The following is an 18,508-nucleotide window of genomic DNA, read 5'->3' on the forward strand; positions in this document are numbered from 1 at the left end:
GTCATCATGATCTCGATCATGTCTATCTAGGTCTGGATCAAAAGATCCATAAGTGGACTGTTTAATTTTGTCCATGTTTGCTCCTTTTTGCCCTGGGAGGGTGGCTTTCTTCTCCCAGATTTCCAGCCCCGCCACGTGGAGGCAGGAGCGGTGCCACCAGTGACCAAGCGATAAAGGAAGGTTAGTAGTTAGTGCGTTAATAAATAATCCTATGTACAAGAAGAAAGGTGTCTTTCCTTTCTGTTAGGTACGCTAAATTCTTTACTTTAGAACAGCAAAATTAAATAACTGTGAGAAACGAAAGATACTACTATAATTATCAGCCACTCTTTGAGAAAATCGTTTTAATATCACTTAGAAATCGCTATAGTCACTCGCTTGGCACTCGGGGGCCTCAGGACTTGCACATGGGAGGTTGTACCCAGGGTTACCAAAAGCCCCACCATCCTGAAGGTGCAAGCAGAGGATTTGGCTATCACTGACCGACCAGACTTTCTTGAAATTAGGTACACTTGACTTGAGTGTCACCCGAATATCAATGCCAGTAGGGTTTTAGACTCTCAGGTAACAAGCAGAGCTTGGCATACCTGAGAGAATATCTGTGACAGCCTCAAGGACTAGGATTTGTGTGAAATGTTTATTAGACATGAATTGATTATAATTACCTCAAGAACGATACTGTAGAAGATGTTGAGTCAAAGTTTTGTTTATAACAATGGTATTGCTGTTCAGACCAGGCTGTCATGAGCATTTTAAAATGTGCACCAGAAAGAGAAGATCCGAATTCTCTCTCTCTCTCTCTCTCTCTCTCTCTCTCTAACCTGTCTGAATTTAAAACCTACAGAATAAAGTTTAATTCTTCTCTCTTTCTTTTTTTTTAAATGGCTAACTGAACAATCGTGGCCAACAATTCTCAGGTGTTTATCATCACTGTATTTGGTAGAAATATTAAGAAAACACTTTGGATTTTTTTGAATAAGCACTAAAAGTACACTCAGAAACACCATTAATTTTCGAAATATCAAAATATATGCAGAGTAGCATAATTGAATACATCTGAATTCACCTTTTATATATGCATACATAACTTAATGTATTTTTATTAGTGATATTAGAGTAGTCGGGATTTTTTACAACATTAACCAAGCTGTTTTGTTATTACAAGACAGATAAATTATATAACTAGTTACAACTAGTTTCACATTTCTCTGGAGACTGAGACATGAAGTTGAGTTAATAAATGCTCTGACCCTCTCTGTAAGTAGGATTAATATATAATAATATATATTATTATATATATTATTTATTAAGTTATCTTATCTTATATTCTTATTTTATAGCACAGGTAGTAAAAAAGTGTTGTGAAATGCATTTCACAAGAATGGACATCTTTTTTGCTGCCCTTGCTATAAAATAAGCATATAAGATCTATCATAGCTAAAAATTGGTCAAAACATGGTCATTAAACTTTAATGCTAATGAATGTAAGGCTGTGCATCGGGACAAATATAATACCAAATTAAATTATCAATTACTAATAAATTATCTTATTAATACACTCAACCTTACTGAAGAAAAAAAAATATCTAGGAACATGAAGTTATCTCATAAATGTAAGGCTGCTACAATTCTATTTATGATACACAGTACACAGTGCATGGGATTTTATTTATGATATACAAGAATTTTGACAGTAGAGATAAGAGGAAGTTATCTTACTGTACAAATCAGTGATCATTCTAAATCTTGAATACTCATATAGATCTGAAAACTTCATTTGAAGAAAGATATAAACTGGCTTTTAAGGACACAACAATGGAAAGCAACAAGTCTAGTTGCACAACAGCTCTGAAAACTATAAAGTCAGTATGGTTTCCAGATTCCAAATGAGGTGTTTACACCTCAGTCAACTTCAAGGCCTTAACTGAAAAAGCTTTATTGGGTTGTATATTTTTTTTCTCTTCCTAGGATGATATAAACGAGAAAACACAGATTCAAATTAAGGAAAGATATTTATGGATCAAATGTAAGAAAATTTGTTTTTAGTCAAACGGTTGTTAGCGTTGGCATCAAGGTACTGCCTACCTTGCAGTATCAGAAAGCTAATGTCAATTTACAAGGAGATTTTAGATAACTACTTTTGAAGAAATAAGTAAAGTACAAAAATAAAGAGACAAGCTCCTATTATTTATTATTTTTCTTTGCATCCTTCTACCATTTTAAAACAAATACCTGTATTTGTTTTAAAGCAGCTCTTATTACATAACTATGAATGGTCCCTTTTCCTCTTATTGTATTTATTTTTTGTTGTGCAACACGTTGGTTATAATAATTTTTATAGCTTTCTTTAAATAAATAATAAACTCTGCTTTTCTTTTAATTTTCAAACCTTTGTTACGATATTCAGTTTCAGTTACAGTACATCTGAATTCACCATCAGTATTTATAATTTACCTTGTTAAAGTAAAAGTTGATCTGGTTTTCATTTATTTCATGCCGCTTCAGCTCTAGGTCCTTATGTCTACTTAGCTGTAAGAAAATATAATTAATTAATAGTCACTTATAGAATATTTATAGCTAAAACGATATTTAAAGTCACTTATTTTAAATCACTGGCGATAATATAGTTATAATTACTTTATTAATTTTAAATTAATATTATCTGTCAAAATATGAAACAACAGTTCTAAATGTTCAATATTAGAAGATACAAAAACTTAAATTCTTAAAGTGATACATATGGGATGCATATAAATTATCATGTGACAAAAAAGCCTATGGTAGATACAAGGTGATCTGTAAGTAAGTTACAAAGGAGGTTAGGCAAGCAAAGGCAGATTACAAGAAAGCTTTAGCAAAGGATACAAAGAAAAAGAGAAAAGAGTTTTTTACTTATGTAAACTCTAGAAGGAAGGGGATTAATCAGATTGGTCCACTGGATATTGATGGTTCGACTGTTGAGGATCCTGCTCAGATAGCTGACAAACTGAATGAGCATTTTGCATCTACGTTCACACATGAGGAATTATTCAGGGAGGGGAATGCCAGATGTTTATCAAACTCTGGCAGGGAGCTAAATGATTTTGTAATAACTGGGAGCAAAGTGGAGAAGAAATTATTGAAGTTAAACGTAAGAAATGCACCTGGGGTGGATGGGATCTATCCAGTTATATTAAAGGGGGCAGCAAAGGAAGTAAGCAAACCCTTAGCCATAATTATGAGAGCTTCCTTGCACTCAGTGGAGATCCCCATGGACTGGAGATGTGCAAATGTGACCCCAATTCCAAAGGAGCCGACCGGGCTAGCTGGGTGGGTAAAGTGCCTGCCTGACAACCCAAAGGTCGCGGGTTCGATTCCCACCTCGGGCTTGGATCAAAGTACTGCAAAAACCTTGGGAGGTGCATTATGGCCACAGAACCCTTTGCGCCAACAACTACCAAAAAAAAAAAACAAAGGAGGATCAAAGGGTGACACAAATAATTACAGACCTGTTAGTTTAACTTCTGTTCCGGGGAAAATAATGGAGTCACTGGTTAAAGAAGTGATGGAGGATCACCTAGACAAGACAGCAGTAAAAGTTCAGACACAGCATGGGTATGTTAAGGGGACGTCTTGTCCGACTAATTTGATTGGATACAACAAAGTGGTCAGAAAGGAACAGGATGTAAAAAATAATTTTGATATCATATACTTAGATTTTAGGAAAGCTTTTGATACTGTTGTACATGGAAGACTACTGTACAAATTGGAGCAGTATGGCATTAAGGGCAAATTGCTGCTATGGATAAAGGGATGGTTGAGTGTGAGAAGACAGAACATGGTAATCAATGGACACTGCTCTTCTTGGAGTTGATTTTGATTTGATTTGATTTGGATTTTACTGGCGCAAAAACGACTGCGGTTATACTGCGCCACTCTTCGTGGAGTAATGTTATTAGTAGAGTTCCCCAGGGTGCAGTGTTGGGTCCATTGTTGTTTTCTGTATTTATTAATGGTATTGATGATTGTATGTCAGGCTTAATGTCCAAGTTTGCAGACGATGTGAAGGTTGGCAGGGTTATTAATGACACTAATAACAGTATGCTATTGCAACAGGAGCTAGAAAAGATGAGAAGATCGCAACTGACATTAAACATTGACAAATGTAAAGTACTGCATATCTCATTTTAGTAATTGTGCAGTCAGATATGAAGTTTTCTGAGCAATGAAGACTGTCTATAAGAGTAGCTCATGGCGTCTTGTCAATGATATACAAGAATTTTGCTAGCAGGGATAAGGAGGTGATTATACCTTTGTATAAGGAAATGGTCAGGCCACACCTAGAGTACTGTATAAAGGACTGGAGATCTCATTTTAGAAAGGATGTAGCGTTGCTGGAATGAGTACAGAGAAGGGCAACAAGATTAGTGAATGGAACAATGGGTTGCTCTTATGAAGGAAGGCTTAAGTTATGCAAATTACAGTGTCTGGAGACTAGGCACCTGCAAGTTGATTGAGGTGTATAAGGCTTTGAATGGTTTGAGCAAGCTCAATGCTGATGGAATTCTTCTTCTTGCTCAGATTAGTCATCTGAGGGGACATAAATTCAAATTGAGGAAAGACGGTTGTAGAATAGATGTGCGGAAATTTGCCTTTAGCAAGCAGGTGGTTGATTGCTGGTACAAAGTTCCATCTGTCATTGTAGAAGTTGATAGCTAAAATAAATTCAAGGAAGAACTAGACAAACATTTGGGGTGAATAGATGGGTGAAATGGGAAAGTCTTGCTTTCTTGCATCATCATCATCATCAGCCATTTTCAATCCACTGCAGGATGAAGGCCTCTCCAGCAACTTTCCAGTTCCTTCTGTTTTGAGCACTGGCCATGCATTTACTATCCAAAAACTCATAAATTTCATCTATCCATCTCCGCCTTTGTCTTCCAGGTTTTCTTCTAGCTCCTCTTGGGTACCATTCTGTTATTTTCTTAGTCCATCTGTCATCATGTCTTCGAGCTATGTGTCCTGCCCAAGACCATTTTAGTTCTTTAGTTTTGATAAGAATGTCCTTTACTTGAGTTTGCTGCCTAATCCATGTGTTTCTCTTCTTATCTAACAGTCTGATTTCCAATATAATTCGTTCCATTCTTCGCTGTGTAGTTCTCAGCTTCTCTTCCATTCTTTTGGTGAGTGCCCAGGTTTCACTTCCATAAGTCATGGTGGGGAGTATACATTGATTCATTATTTTACGTTTCAGACAAACTGGGATATTGCTCTTCAGTATGTGACTATATTTCCTGAATGCTATCCATCCAAAATTTATTCTTCTCTTGACTTCCAGCCATTTATCATTATTACAGCTAATAACTTGTCCCAGAGAAGTATATGACTCCACCTTTTCAATTACTGCTCCTTCAATCATTATTTCCCTTTCCGTGGCATACTTGTTCATCATTACTTTTGTTTTAGCCATATTCATCTTTAGTCCAAAATCCTTACTAACTGTTCATAACTGATTAAGATTTTCCTCTAATTCTTTGGGATCGCGGCTTATAACCACAATGTCATCTGCAAATCGTAAATGGTTTAGGTACTCTCCGTTCACATTGACTCCTTTCTGCGACCAGTCTAATCTTCTGAAAGCTTCCTCAAGGGCAGCAGTAAACAGCTTCGGAGATATTGTGTCTCCTTGTCGAACTCCTTTCTCGATTTTAAATTTCCTACTGTCTTTGTCTAGTCTAATGAAGGAGGTAGCACTCTCATATATTTTCTTCAAAATCATAATATATGGGGTATCTATGCCTTGTCTTTCCAGTGCCCGAAACATTGCCTTATGCTGTATGGAGTCAAATGCCTTTTCATAATCCACAAATGACAGGCATAATGGTGTTTTATATTCATTTGCTTTCTCCATTAGCTGTGATATTACGTGAAGGTGATCCATAGTTGAGAATCCTGTCCTAAAGCCAGCTTGCTCTTTCGGTTGATTCTCATCAAGTATTCTTTCTAATATGTTAGTAATGACCCTTGTGAACAACTTGTAGATGTGGGATAACAAGATAATTGGTCTATAATTTCCAATTTCTGATTTATCTCCTTTCTTATGCAGCAAAACTATGATTGCATTATTCCACTGCTTAGGCGTCACACCTTTTCTAATGCACTTTGTGAAGAGCCTTGCCAATTTTTGTGTTATGTCTCTTCCTCCCGATTTTAACAACTCTACAGTAACTTCATCTTCCCCCGGGGCTTTCCGATTCTTCATTTTCTTCAATGCATGTTCTACCTCATCAGGAAGAATATCGGGTATGTCGTATGTGTTGCTACTTTGCAATCCATCTTCCCCACTGCTGGTATCATTCCCTCGCTCCTTGTATAATTCTCTATAGTAGTCTTCTGCTATTTGAATTATGCCTTCTCTGCTGTTTATAAGTACACCATCGCTATTCTTCAGTTTCAGTATCATTTGTCTTTCTGTATTACTGCTCATGGCTGCTGATTTAAATCCTTTGTTTTCCCTTAATGCTTGTTCTACTTTTCTTGTGTTAAATTTTCTTATGTCCTCTCTGAGTCTCTTTCTAATGGCTTTGCATAACTCAGTATACTCAATTTTCTCCCTGTCAGTCTTTTTCTTGATCTTCATTTGTCGTCTTCGGTTCATCATGACAAGTGTTTCTTGACTAATTTTTTCTTCTTTGGATTTCTGTTTCCCTATAGGTTTCTTGGGCTTTATCATTTTCAGAAAGTTGTAATATTCCTCGTCGATATCTTGGTTCTGAGCAGTCTGCAGAAGCTCAAACTTGTTCTTAAGTTCCATTACATACTGCTTTTTCTCCTCCTCTGTTATCTCAAAGACCTTTGTATTATTTACTCGAGTCAGTTTTTTCCTTTCCTTTCCTACATCTATATCAAGTGTACATCTTACCATTCTGTGATCACTTCCAACATTTACCTTATTCAGGACGGTAACATCATTCACAATATATTAGTATTAGTAACAGCCGCATGGTGCAAGAAAGCCTATGGCTTATGTTGCACCAGCCAAAAAAAAAAAAAAAATCCGAACAAAACAATGATAAAAACAAAAAAATAAATAAATAAAATAAATAACTAAACAATAATAATAATTAATAAAAAAAAAAAAAAAAAAAAAAGGAAATTAAACCTATCATCCTATGGGCTTCCCTTACCCGAAAGTACTATCCAGATGACCTTTGAATTTCCCCAAACTGTCGGCCTCTACCACCCGTGAAGGCAACTTATTCCAGTAATTTATAACTTGCTGGCTAAAATAAAACTTCCTGCAGTCCAATCTAAACATTTCCCCCGTAACTTGAATTTATGTCCCCTAGTTCTAGCATCATTTATAATCTTGAAAATTTTGTCCTCATTCATTTTACTGATGCCTCTCAAAGGCTTAAACACCTCAATCAAATCTCCTCTAAGGTCCCTAGTTTCCAAACTCTGCAACCCACATATTCGAAGTCTTTCTTCATAAGGATGCCCTTTTGCCGATCTCACCAGGCTAGTTACCCGTCTTTGCACCCTTTCAAGAAGCTCGATGTCTTTCTTTAGGTGCGTTCTCCATATATCTCCATATATCTTCTGTTAGTGAGGATGAAGTCGATTTCATTAGTTGTTAATCCATTTGGACTCTTCCATGTCCACTTTCTGTTCACCCTTTTCTTGAAAAAAGTGTTCATTACTGACAGTCCTTGAGATTCTGCAAATTCCACAAGTCTTTCACCTCTTTTATTTCTTTCACCAATTCCAAAATTTCCTATAGTTCCTCTTTCTGCGCTGTTTTGCCTTTTTCCAACCTTAGCATTGAAGTCCCCCATAATAATAGTGTAGTGGGTTTTCTGCTCATCTAGAAGACTCTCAATTTCGGTGTACATTTCTTCAACCTCTTCATCATCATGACTCGATGTTGGCACAGAAATCATTATAATCTTTAGCTTGTACCTCTTAGAAATCTTGAGTATTAGTCTTGACACCCTTGGTGATGTACTTTTGAATTCCAAAATGTTGTTTTTAAAATCTTTATGGACCAGAAACCCAACTCCACCTTCACTCCTTTCACTGTTTCCATTGGTGTACAGCAGATTTCCACTTGATAAACTTATAAGTGATTCATTTCTTCTTCTTGTTTCAGCCAAACCGATGATATTCGAATTCACATTTTCTAATTCCTTTTCCAGCTCTAAATCCTGTCTTCACCAATGAGTGATCGTACGTTATAACAGGCCAAGTTCAGTTTCCGTGCATGGCAGCCTGGTTGTACCCAGAGATTCTTAGCACCCTCTGCTTCCACTCTGATCCTCTCGCTGCCTTAAGAGGGAGAGTGAAAGTTGCTGGGGACTGAGGGTCATTTGTATTGTTGTGCTTTCATATGCTGGAGGGTTTGGTCTTTTCCTCTTCACGCTGACCAGGCATCTTGAAGAGGACCACTCTACACGTTCGTTGGCACCTAAGTGACATAACAGGGTTTACCATCGAGAAGGTGTGCATGAGTGGATTTTAGGGAGGCAGGCCAACCAGACTTCTCCTAAATCTTCTGTAATAGAGAGATGTTGGATCCATCAGTGTTTTAGGCTGAGTGTCTGATAACACACAGGATACCTGTTCGCCTCTAAGCCACTCTTGCATCATATGTCTCTACTAATGAAAATGCTAATGCTAAGTGCTGGTTTACATCAATTAATAGAGCAACTTATTCTTTAAAGCCTTCCTTTTAAATTAAGACAAAGAAGTATAATTTATGCCAGCTATAGAAATTAGATAAATCAGATAATATTATTATCTGAAATATTTCCCAATTTACAACCAAGATAATATTATTATCTTGGTTGTAAATTGGGAAAATAAGTGAAAAAATATGTGACTCAATATCTAAGTCTCTACTTTTGTGATTTTTAAATAACAGTAAAGGTGCAAGAATATTTACTGTTCTAGGAAAATGATAGCTGGGGCAGGAGGGGGGGTGTGGTTAGGTACAGATTTTGTATATATATATATATTCATATATTTTAGCCGCCAAAGAATAGAATTGGCAGACTTTCAATGAAAGAAAGTATGGCCTTTCCTCTCATATGAAGTAAATTAAATAAACCAGTTGCTCAAAGGAACTGCAAAAAGTAAATGCATGAAGAGTACTTACTTCATGTAAACTCCATTCATAGGGGAAATAGCCAGACACCATTTTCAGTTCCACAACAGCCATGTTTGACTTCTGGCCAATAATTTTAAACCTTGTAGAGAATTAATGTAATACAATTGATTAAACATACAGACAATAATGTTATCCTTTATTTTCTAATTTAAAAATATGCCTTTATAAAAAAAAAAAAAAAAGCAGAAAACAGTAAAGTGTATTATTTTGCTGAATTTATGTAAAGTAATTTATTTTGTTCCTATTAATGATAACATGATACAAGCATAAAATAAAGGATAAAATGATTCCAGGTCCTGTAAACATTGTTTCTTTTTATTCCCCTTCTGTTAGAGAGAACCAATATCATAAAAGTCCTCCTATAGTAATACAGGAGAGGTAGTCTGAATTTGAAAAGAATGAATTATAAGACCACACTCTTTGAATTATATATATTGAAAATGTAAACATATTGAGAAAATAAAAAAAATGTAAAAATATTGAAAATGTAAGCATTTTCAATAATTTTGCTTCATAAAAATTCAATATTTTTAGTTCGTTATAAACAAGCAGAGGTGGCCCGTCCATTAGGCAAACCTAGGTGGTCACCTAGAGCGCAAAGGTCCTAGGGGAAGATTCCAACAAAATGTAATTTTTTTAGTGGTTAAAACATAATTATTTAAATTAAATAAGGTAATAATTATTTCTAAATAAAGAAATAACATTATCTAAAGATTTTATCAAATATTAAGAATATATTTAAAAAAAAAGATTGATTTATGGATGGTACAGAATACAACTGGGGTTTAAATTTTAAGTCTCGCCTAGGGTACATGAAACCCTTGCACCAGCTCTGTGAACAAGGGATGTCAACCCCTTGTTTACATACAAGAAAATTTACTCACAGTCCAGCAACATTTGTCAATTTAGTGGTATTAAGACTCAAATATTATGAAAGTAAAATAAAATAAAAATTTACGAAAATGTATATTATATTCCAAACAAAATTGAACAAGAAATTAGAATTACAATCAAATAAAACAAAAAATATTTTTTATAGAATAAATTTAACCGGAAATTTTTCACTGAGTAAAAGGCATACTGTGCTCAATTGCATAGCAACCTTAAAGATTAAAAATATTTTTCAGCTTTCATGTTAGGATATTACCAATTTTAATAAGAATATTGAGGCAGTTTTGTGTAATTTACTTTTTTATTCTTTTTTTTAACTTCCCATTTCACCTGCATTGCAGTTGCTATTACATGTTCTGTTGTCATATGGAATCAGCCACATCTTCACCTGGCCACATTCTAACATAAAAATTAATATCCTTTTTATTAATGTTATGGGAAATATTTTGACACTCTTCATCTTCAACATCTTCACCTCTATCTAAATCAATACTGCTAATTGTCCTGCTCAACCCAATAATGCTCGGTGAATGCGGAGCATTCAAAATTAGTGGTTTGAAGAGCCACCTCATGTTTAGAAACCCGATCCTTCAATCTTCTGCCAGACTCACCTATATAACATCCCCCCCCCCACAATCCAGACACGTAATGCTGTATACAAAACCACTCCGTAGGAGAGAAAGAACAGGTGTTTTCACCTTAGAAATAATAGACTGTAATTTCCTCCCCAGAAGTTGTACACATCGTATAAGATGGAGACTCAAAATCCTAACAAGATGTTCCAATACGCCTGGATAATGGGGGATGTAGGCAGTAGAAATAAATTCATTGACATGAGGAGGGTTAGATTATGCAACAAAATTGTGAGACTGGAGCTCACATCTATCTAGAATCTGAGGTGGATAACCACAATTTGAAAGCTCCGCCCTAATTTTAGAAATCTCCAACTGCCTGTCACAAATCAAACTAGAGTGCATCCAAGCTTAGGGGAATAAAGTGCAAGTAGTGACACGCAAATGATCAGGGGTGAGCGCAGACCCATAATTGGTAAATTGGCCTGTGCACGTTAGTCAACACTTATTATTGTAACAATATAAGATGTTACAGATCTTATATTGTGAAATCAATACCACGTTGCCATCCTTCTACTACAAATGAGAAATGCTTCCTGAAACATTAAAATATGTAGCAATGATGCAAATGCACTAACTAAAGACATAATTTAAATATTACACTAAGGCTTTCTGCCCTAAAAATTATTAATCTAAGAAGCACACCTTTTGGCATCTCTCATACTGGAAAAATAAGTGACAATTTGGTTGCCACCCCTTATTAGCATTTAGCATTAGCAGAGGCATATGATGCAAGAAAGTAAGCTTATCAGATGCAAGAAAGTAAGCTTTTTTTTGGCATCAGCCAAAAAAAAAAAAAAAAAAAAAACATTCCGATTTCACCAATCCATTCGCTCCAAATGTTTCTCTAGTTCAGCCTTGAATTTATTTAAGCTCTCAATATCTACAATGACAGATGGAAGTTTGTTCAATATATCAACCACCCACTGGCAAAAGACAAAGACATCTATTCTACAAATGTCTTGATGTCTCGGGCATGAGGAATAATCCCATCAGTAATGAGCATGCTCAACCAATTCGAGGCCTTACACACTTCAATCAGATCACCATGCAGGTGCTAGTCTCCAGACACTGTAATTTGTAAAACTTAAGCCTTTCTTTGTAAGAGAAACCCTTTGTTCCATTCACTAATCTCCTTGCCCTTCTCTATACTCATTCCAGTAGCTCTACATCCTTCCTAAAATGAAGCCTCCATACCTGTATACAATACTCAAGGTGTGGCTTGACCATTGACTTATACAAGGGGATAATCACCTTCTCTTCCCTGCTAGAAAAATTCCTGTGTATAATTGACAAGACACCATGAGCTACCCTTGCAGTCCATCTGCACTATTCAGAAAACTTCAGATCTGCCTGCACAATGACCCCAGGTCCTTTACCTTCTCTACCACTGGCAGTGTAGTACCACACAGTTGATATGTTACTCTGGGGTTATTGCTTCCCATATGCATTTACATTTGTCAATGTTAAACTTCAGTTGCCACCTTTCAGCCCATCTGCTCAACTTTTCTAGATCCTGTTGCAGTAGTGTACTGTCATTAGTGTCACTAACAACCCTGCCAACCCTTGTATCATTTGCAAATTTAGACATTAAGCCTGATATAGAATCATTAATAAATACAGAAAACAACAATGGACCCAACACTGAACCCTGGGTGACTCTACTAATAACATTACTCTATGAAGAGCTGTGTCCATTGATTACTGCTCTCTGTCTTCTCCCACTCAACCATCCCTTTATCCATAGCAGCAATTTGCCTCCAATCCCACACTGCTCCAATTTATGCAGCAGTCTCCATGTGAAACAGTATCAAAAGCTTTTCTAAGATCCAAATATATGATATCAAAATTATTTTTTGCATCCAGTTCCTTTGTGACCACATGATAGTATCCAATCAGATTTTTCAGACAAGACTTTCCCACTAACAAACCCATGCTGTGTCTGAACTATAACTGCAGTCTCGTCTAGATGATCCTGCAGTGCTTCTTTAACCAGTGCCTCCATTATTTTCCCTGGAACAGAAGTTAAACTAACAGGTCTGTAATTAATTTTGTCACCCATTGATAATCCTTTATGAATCTGGGTCACTTTTGCACATCTCCAGTCCATGGGTACATCCCCTAAGTCCAAGGAAGCTCTCATAATTATGGCTAAGGGTTTGCTTACTTCCTTTGCTACCTCCTTTAATATAACTGGATAAATCCTATCAACGCCACGTGTCCTTATGTTTATCTCAACAATTTCTCCTCCACTTTTCTCTGAGTTATTACAAAAACATTTAGCTTACTGCCAGAGTTTAATACACCTCTGACATTCCCTTCCCTTAATAACTCCTCGTGTAAATATAGATGCAAAATACTCATTCAGTTTGTTAGCTACCTGAGCAGGATCATCAAAAGTTGAACCATCGATATCTAGTGGACCAATCTGATTCATCCCTTTCCTTCTAGAGTTTACATAAGTAAAGAAGTCTGCCGTTTTTCTTTGCATCCTTTGCCAAAGATTTCTCGCAATCTGCCTTTGCCTGCTTAAGTTCCTTTGTGACTTGATTACAGACCAGCTTATATCAACAATTGTTTGTTATTTGATTTTTAGGAGCATTAGCAACTAAGGCCATATTGCTCCGAGGATATGCGGTGGTCATTCCCTGACCTTTCCGCATCCTCTGTATTTGGTGGTCATGGGCTTGAACCCTGGTTTAATCAAGAAGCGTGTGCTACGCACTGCTGTTCCTGCCCACCTGGCTACGGAGGCGCCATATCTTCAATACACTTCACTCTCACCTGTTAATTTATATGTATCCCATGCATTTTTCTTCTCTGCCACATGTCTCATTAGTTCATCTGACATCCATTTAGGAGGCCTAAACCTTGAATAATATTTCTTAGTTGGTATGAAAAGTCTAGTAGCTTCCAAGATTAATTATTTGAATGCTTCCCATTTAGAATTTAATGTTGGTAACATCAGTTGGTCCCACTGTACAGAATTTAAAAACTGTCTCAAACCACTGTAGTCACCTTTACGAAAACAAAAACCCTTCTCTTTAACCCTAATGGTAGTTCCCTCTTTAAGTACATCCTGCATCAGCACACGGTTATCACTGCCAAGTGGCGGTTCCTTTACCTGCAAATTCTTAATGCATGAAAAATCACTACTGATAATTAGATCAAGAGTATTACTCCCTCTAATTGCCTTCCGAACATGCTGCTGTAGAAAACAATCAATCAATAAATCCACAAAAGCCTTGAGTGTGTGAGTGACCAATCCACAACTTCCAGTCAATATCTGGGAAATTAACATCCCCCATTATAAGACAATCTGATTTACTGAACCGCTCTGTTTCTCTGCAATTGTTCGTTGTACTAATCAGAGTCGTTAGGCCTATAACACACTCCTACTCTCATTTTGCCTTTCCCAGTGCTTATATCACACCAAAATGTCTCGACATTGCGCTGTCCACCAATGTCAACTGGCTGTACTTCCTTGGATTTTATGCATTTCTTAACTAATAGCATAACCCCACTCCCTTCCTATCCTGTGTATCTTTCCTGTACACATTGTACTCACTGAATTCCAATTCTGCATTCCTTATAAATGTGTGAAACCACGTCTCTAATATTCCAACAATATCTGCCCTTGATGTTTTGACCAACACCTGAAATTCATCAAATTTATTTACCAAACTGCTAGCATTGGTGTACATGCAAGTATACATGCACCTGTTCCTATTCTTAGCTACCCTAACACAGCCCATGTATTTACTTGTTCTGCCATGGCACCCAGCAGTCTCTGAAATCCACCGCACCTTGCTTTCCTGGCTGCTTCTCATTCCAGTAGAAGCAGTGCAATAATCACTTTCACCTCTGCCAGTGGCTACTGTTAATCTATTAGTCCATGTATCCCCCCAAGCTAGCAGTTTTCCGAGCCATCTTGCACTGCCTCGATAGTATCAGCAAATATTATTGCACCCTTTCTATTTAAGTGTATACCATCCCTGTAGAAGTAGTCTCTCTTGTTAACAAGCACTGACCAGGCTGAGAAAAATTCTACCCCATGAGCCTTGCACAATCTCTGCAGGGCCGAATTGATTGACAAGACTCTCATCATATACTCCCTCCTAGGAGGGAGTATATGATGGAGTAAATGAGGGAGTATATGATAACTGGATACTTGTCTGTTCACTGATGAGAAGCTAAATAGCTTCGAAACCATGCTGTCTGAGTGGTGGTACTCAACTGAAAGTAGACTTCTTTAGTGGAGAAGAATTACTTAATTTAAGTTTAAGGAGTGCAACTTGTGAACAATTTCACAATATGAGAGGTTATAATAATGATGCCCGTGTACATTCTTCAGTTTGTCTAAAAAGTACAACTACGTAGTAACGATGAAAATGCACTAACTAATGTCATAATTTGAGGCTTTCTTCCATAGAATATTACTGTTTTTATGTTATAATTTTTAATAATTTACCCCAGAGGTTTACATCTGGTGAGTATGGGCTTGGCACACCCAGGGTCCTGAGCTGGATATCATCATTCTTCTCTTTCTTGGTGATTCCTTTCTACTTCTGACTCTCTCTCTCTCAGGGTATCTCGGAATTTTTTTTTTGGCTGGTGCAGCATAAGCTTCAGGTTTCCTTGCACCATATGGCTAATAATAATAATACTGATCAATCTGTTTTCTTCTTTTGTGACCTACTTCCCATTACAACTGTCCAAAAAAAAAAAAAAAAAAAAAAAATTTAGATACACTTCCAATTTTTTTTTGTTTCTTTCAATAAAAACCTTTACAGCTGAGTATTACTCCCTGATTCACACATCATACAAGAACTGTAGCGCTGACAGGAAGAAAAAGGTACTTAATATTACCAGTCACTTGATATAATTTCAGTGGAAAGATTTGATTTGTAAGTGCATTAACTAACAATAGCAGTGCTTTAATTGTCTTCTTCAATTGCATTACTTTTGATTAGTTTTTACTTTTGAAATGATATTTCTCTTTCAAAGTGATTGTGAAACCATTCGGGAAAAAGATAATTGAAAAGTTCAAAAATGTATCAATTTATTATTTATGAAAAATCTCTGCTGTGCAAAGTTACAAAATATATATAAAAATGAAAGCAGTCCAAATTATAGAGCAGGGATTCTCAATGGGGGCAAAATTTTTTTTTTTTTTCGGGGGGGGGGGGGGCAAAAACATCGTGGGTGTTACAATGGCTTGTGACCCTCCAAAGTTCAACCATACCCGATAATATCTTATTCCTTAATATTTAATTTCTCTCACTGGGTTTTCGTTTCCCCTTAGACAACTGATTTTTAACATCATCATCATCATCATCAGCCATTTTCAATCCACTGCAGGATGAAGGCCTCTCCAGCAACTTTCCAGTTCCTTCTGTTTTGAGCACTGGCCATAGGTATATTATATTAGGAGTGAGTGAGAAATTTTGATAAGAGGAAGATAATGGGCGTGATTAAATTCAATCACCTTTGCTTTTCAGAGGCATTAAATGCATAAGTGCTTTCAGAGGTAATATCTCCACAATGCTTGGTGTTTGTGCCTTTCCGACAGCTCTGACCTTGGTGGCGGCATGGTTTATTTATATATTCTTTTGTTTCATTGGTCAATACATGAGGCATGGATGGGATGAGGAAATGTTTCATTCTATTGTTTCTATTTTCCAAGCGACAATTAGTATTGATTTATTGTTTCCTTGTGAAAGTTGTTTATTTTTGATCCACAGTTCTTTTGTGAGTGACCTGGGCTATGAGAGTTAAATAAAATTAGTTTATATTTTATTATTTAATTCTTTGTAGTTATTCAACCCATCATCAATCATGTAAATTGCTGAAAAGAAAACATGCTGACAGTATCTGGATGAATATCTAACATATGGTTTTATTGAAAGCCCATTCGACTCAAGACAGCCTATGTCTTATATGTAATAGTTTTTTTTTTTTTCAAATGAGGCTATGAAACCATCAAGACTTATAGATTACTTAAAAAGGAAACATCCTGATAAAGTTGGTAAACATATCGAATATTTTAAAAATTTAAAACAGAATTTTGAGCAACGTAACACCTTATTTAAGAAGAACAAATGGCGATGGAATGACTGTGCCTTATAAAATAACAGAAATCACTGCAAAAACTGTTAGTGTTCATACAGTTTCTGAGGCTGTTATATGCATTAGAGACTGTAATTTCAACAGTGATGCATCAAAATCCTTCCAGTATTTTAAAAGTTTTGCCATTGAGCAACGATTCAATTCGAAGATGAATTGATGAGATGTCAGTTAACCCCAGGGGCTCACATCTGGTGAGTATGGGCCTGGCACACCCAGGGTCTGAGCTGGATATCATCATTCTTCTCTTTCTTGGTGATTCTCTTCTGCTTCTGACTCTCTCTCTCTCTCTCTCTCTCTCTCTTACTCTCTTACTCACTCAGGGTTATTTTTTTTTGGCTGGTGCAGCAAAAGCCTCAGGCTTCCTTGCACCATATGGCTAATGATAATAATAATAATAAAATGATAGTAATAACATTGAAAAGTAGCTAATTGACAAACTAAAAATGAGAACATTTTCTATTCAGATTTTTGAATCCACAGTTACTGAAAATAAGGCCTTTCTAATGGCATATGTTCATATTTCGATGATGACTGTAAATTTCAAGAGATATTGTTTGTAAATTCTATAGAAACTGACTGTATTAGAGCATCCATTTTTGTTGCTGTAAAAACATGGTTTGACGAAAAACAAGTACCATTGGAAATTTTGGTTTCCTGTGCCACTGATGGTGCTACCTCCATGGTTGGAAGACAAAGGTTTTATATTTATAGTCCACCTAAAGGAAGTATGTGCCGAAGTTCTTGCAATACACTGCATTGTGTGCTGACATCATCTGGTTGTAAAAAAATATTAGTCCAATTCTTAATTAATCTCTCAGTACAGGTAACCCTTGTATAACACGGCAGTTTGGTTCTTACAAAATCTCATGTAATGCAAAACCGTGTTATAACATCTAATCTTTTTGAAGAAAGATTAGATGTTATCTGGTGATTCCTCAATTACAACAGTAGCATGGAAAATAGAATAAAACAAACTCGTTAGAAAGAGTCTTAAATTAAATTTATTTAAATTATTTTAACTTTTGTGGCCTATATTAAAGAGCAAAAGTAACAAATATTAAAATAGGCCACGAATGTTAAAATAATTTAATTTAAGACTCTTTCTAACGAGTCTTAAACTAACCGCAAATCTCCTCACATCCACACAAGCCCTCTTGGGTACAACAGTTGACAGGATTTGGTCTCAGTTGACAGGACCGCCTCCCCACACTGGGTGGAAAAGACCTGAGTTAGAAGTCCATCAACGATTGGAGGAATTTTTATAGACTTTTTTCACAACATGGCTGAGTTAGTCGCTGATTAGCCTAAACTAACCCTACATCAACAACAACAGCCCTTTGGAAACCATGCATGAATTTATCGCTATAAAAGACGCCAAAAAGATCATATAATGCACCAGTTATCATGGATGAATTCATAATTTTGATCTTCTGTCCACCCATTCACCTATTAAAATTCCTCAACATTGAATACTGAATCTCCCGATGACTAAATAAATTTACTCGGAACCCACCAACCACCTGCAAGTTATCCCTTGGAAACAATTTGTACAAAAAGGAGGGGTTACATTCCAAAAGATAACAAAAATATGCCATTTTTTTAATAACTATCAGAAACTTAATTTTTATAGTAGTAATAACTTAATATTTTAACTTTATTTTTATAATACAGTCGATTCCGGTTAATTGGGACACATTGGGACAGATCA

The 18,508-nt window shown here is 36.2% G+C and overlaps 1 protein-coding gene across 1 annotated transcript in view; it reads right to left on the reverse strand.

Moving 5' to 3' along the window:
* Positions 1-18,508, reverse strand: part of LOC150083280 (murinoglobulin-1-like) — an 892,685-nt gene that overhangs the window by 160,757 nt on the left and 713,420 nt on the right. The window contains exons 29-30 of the mRNA XM_090378459.1: positions 9,137-9,227; positions 2,455-2,529 (exon numbers count right to left, since the gene is read on the reverse strand). Coding sequence (XP_090234585.1) covers positions 2,455-2,529; positions 9,137-9,227 — 166 coding nt within the window. The remainder of the gene's footprint in view (positions 1-2,454; positions 2,530-9,136; positions 9,228-18,508) is intronic.

Source organism: Mastigoproctus giganteus, chromosome 7 (assembly GCF_048544385.1).
Source record: "Mastigoproctus giganteus isolate SK-2022 chromosome 7, ASM4854438v1, whole genome shotgun sequence".
Lineage (NCBI taxonomy): Eukaryota > Metazoa > Arthropoda > Arachnida > Uropygi > Thelyphonidae > Mastigoproctus > Mastigoproctus giganteus.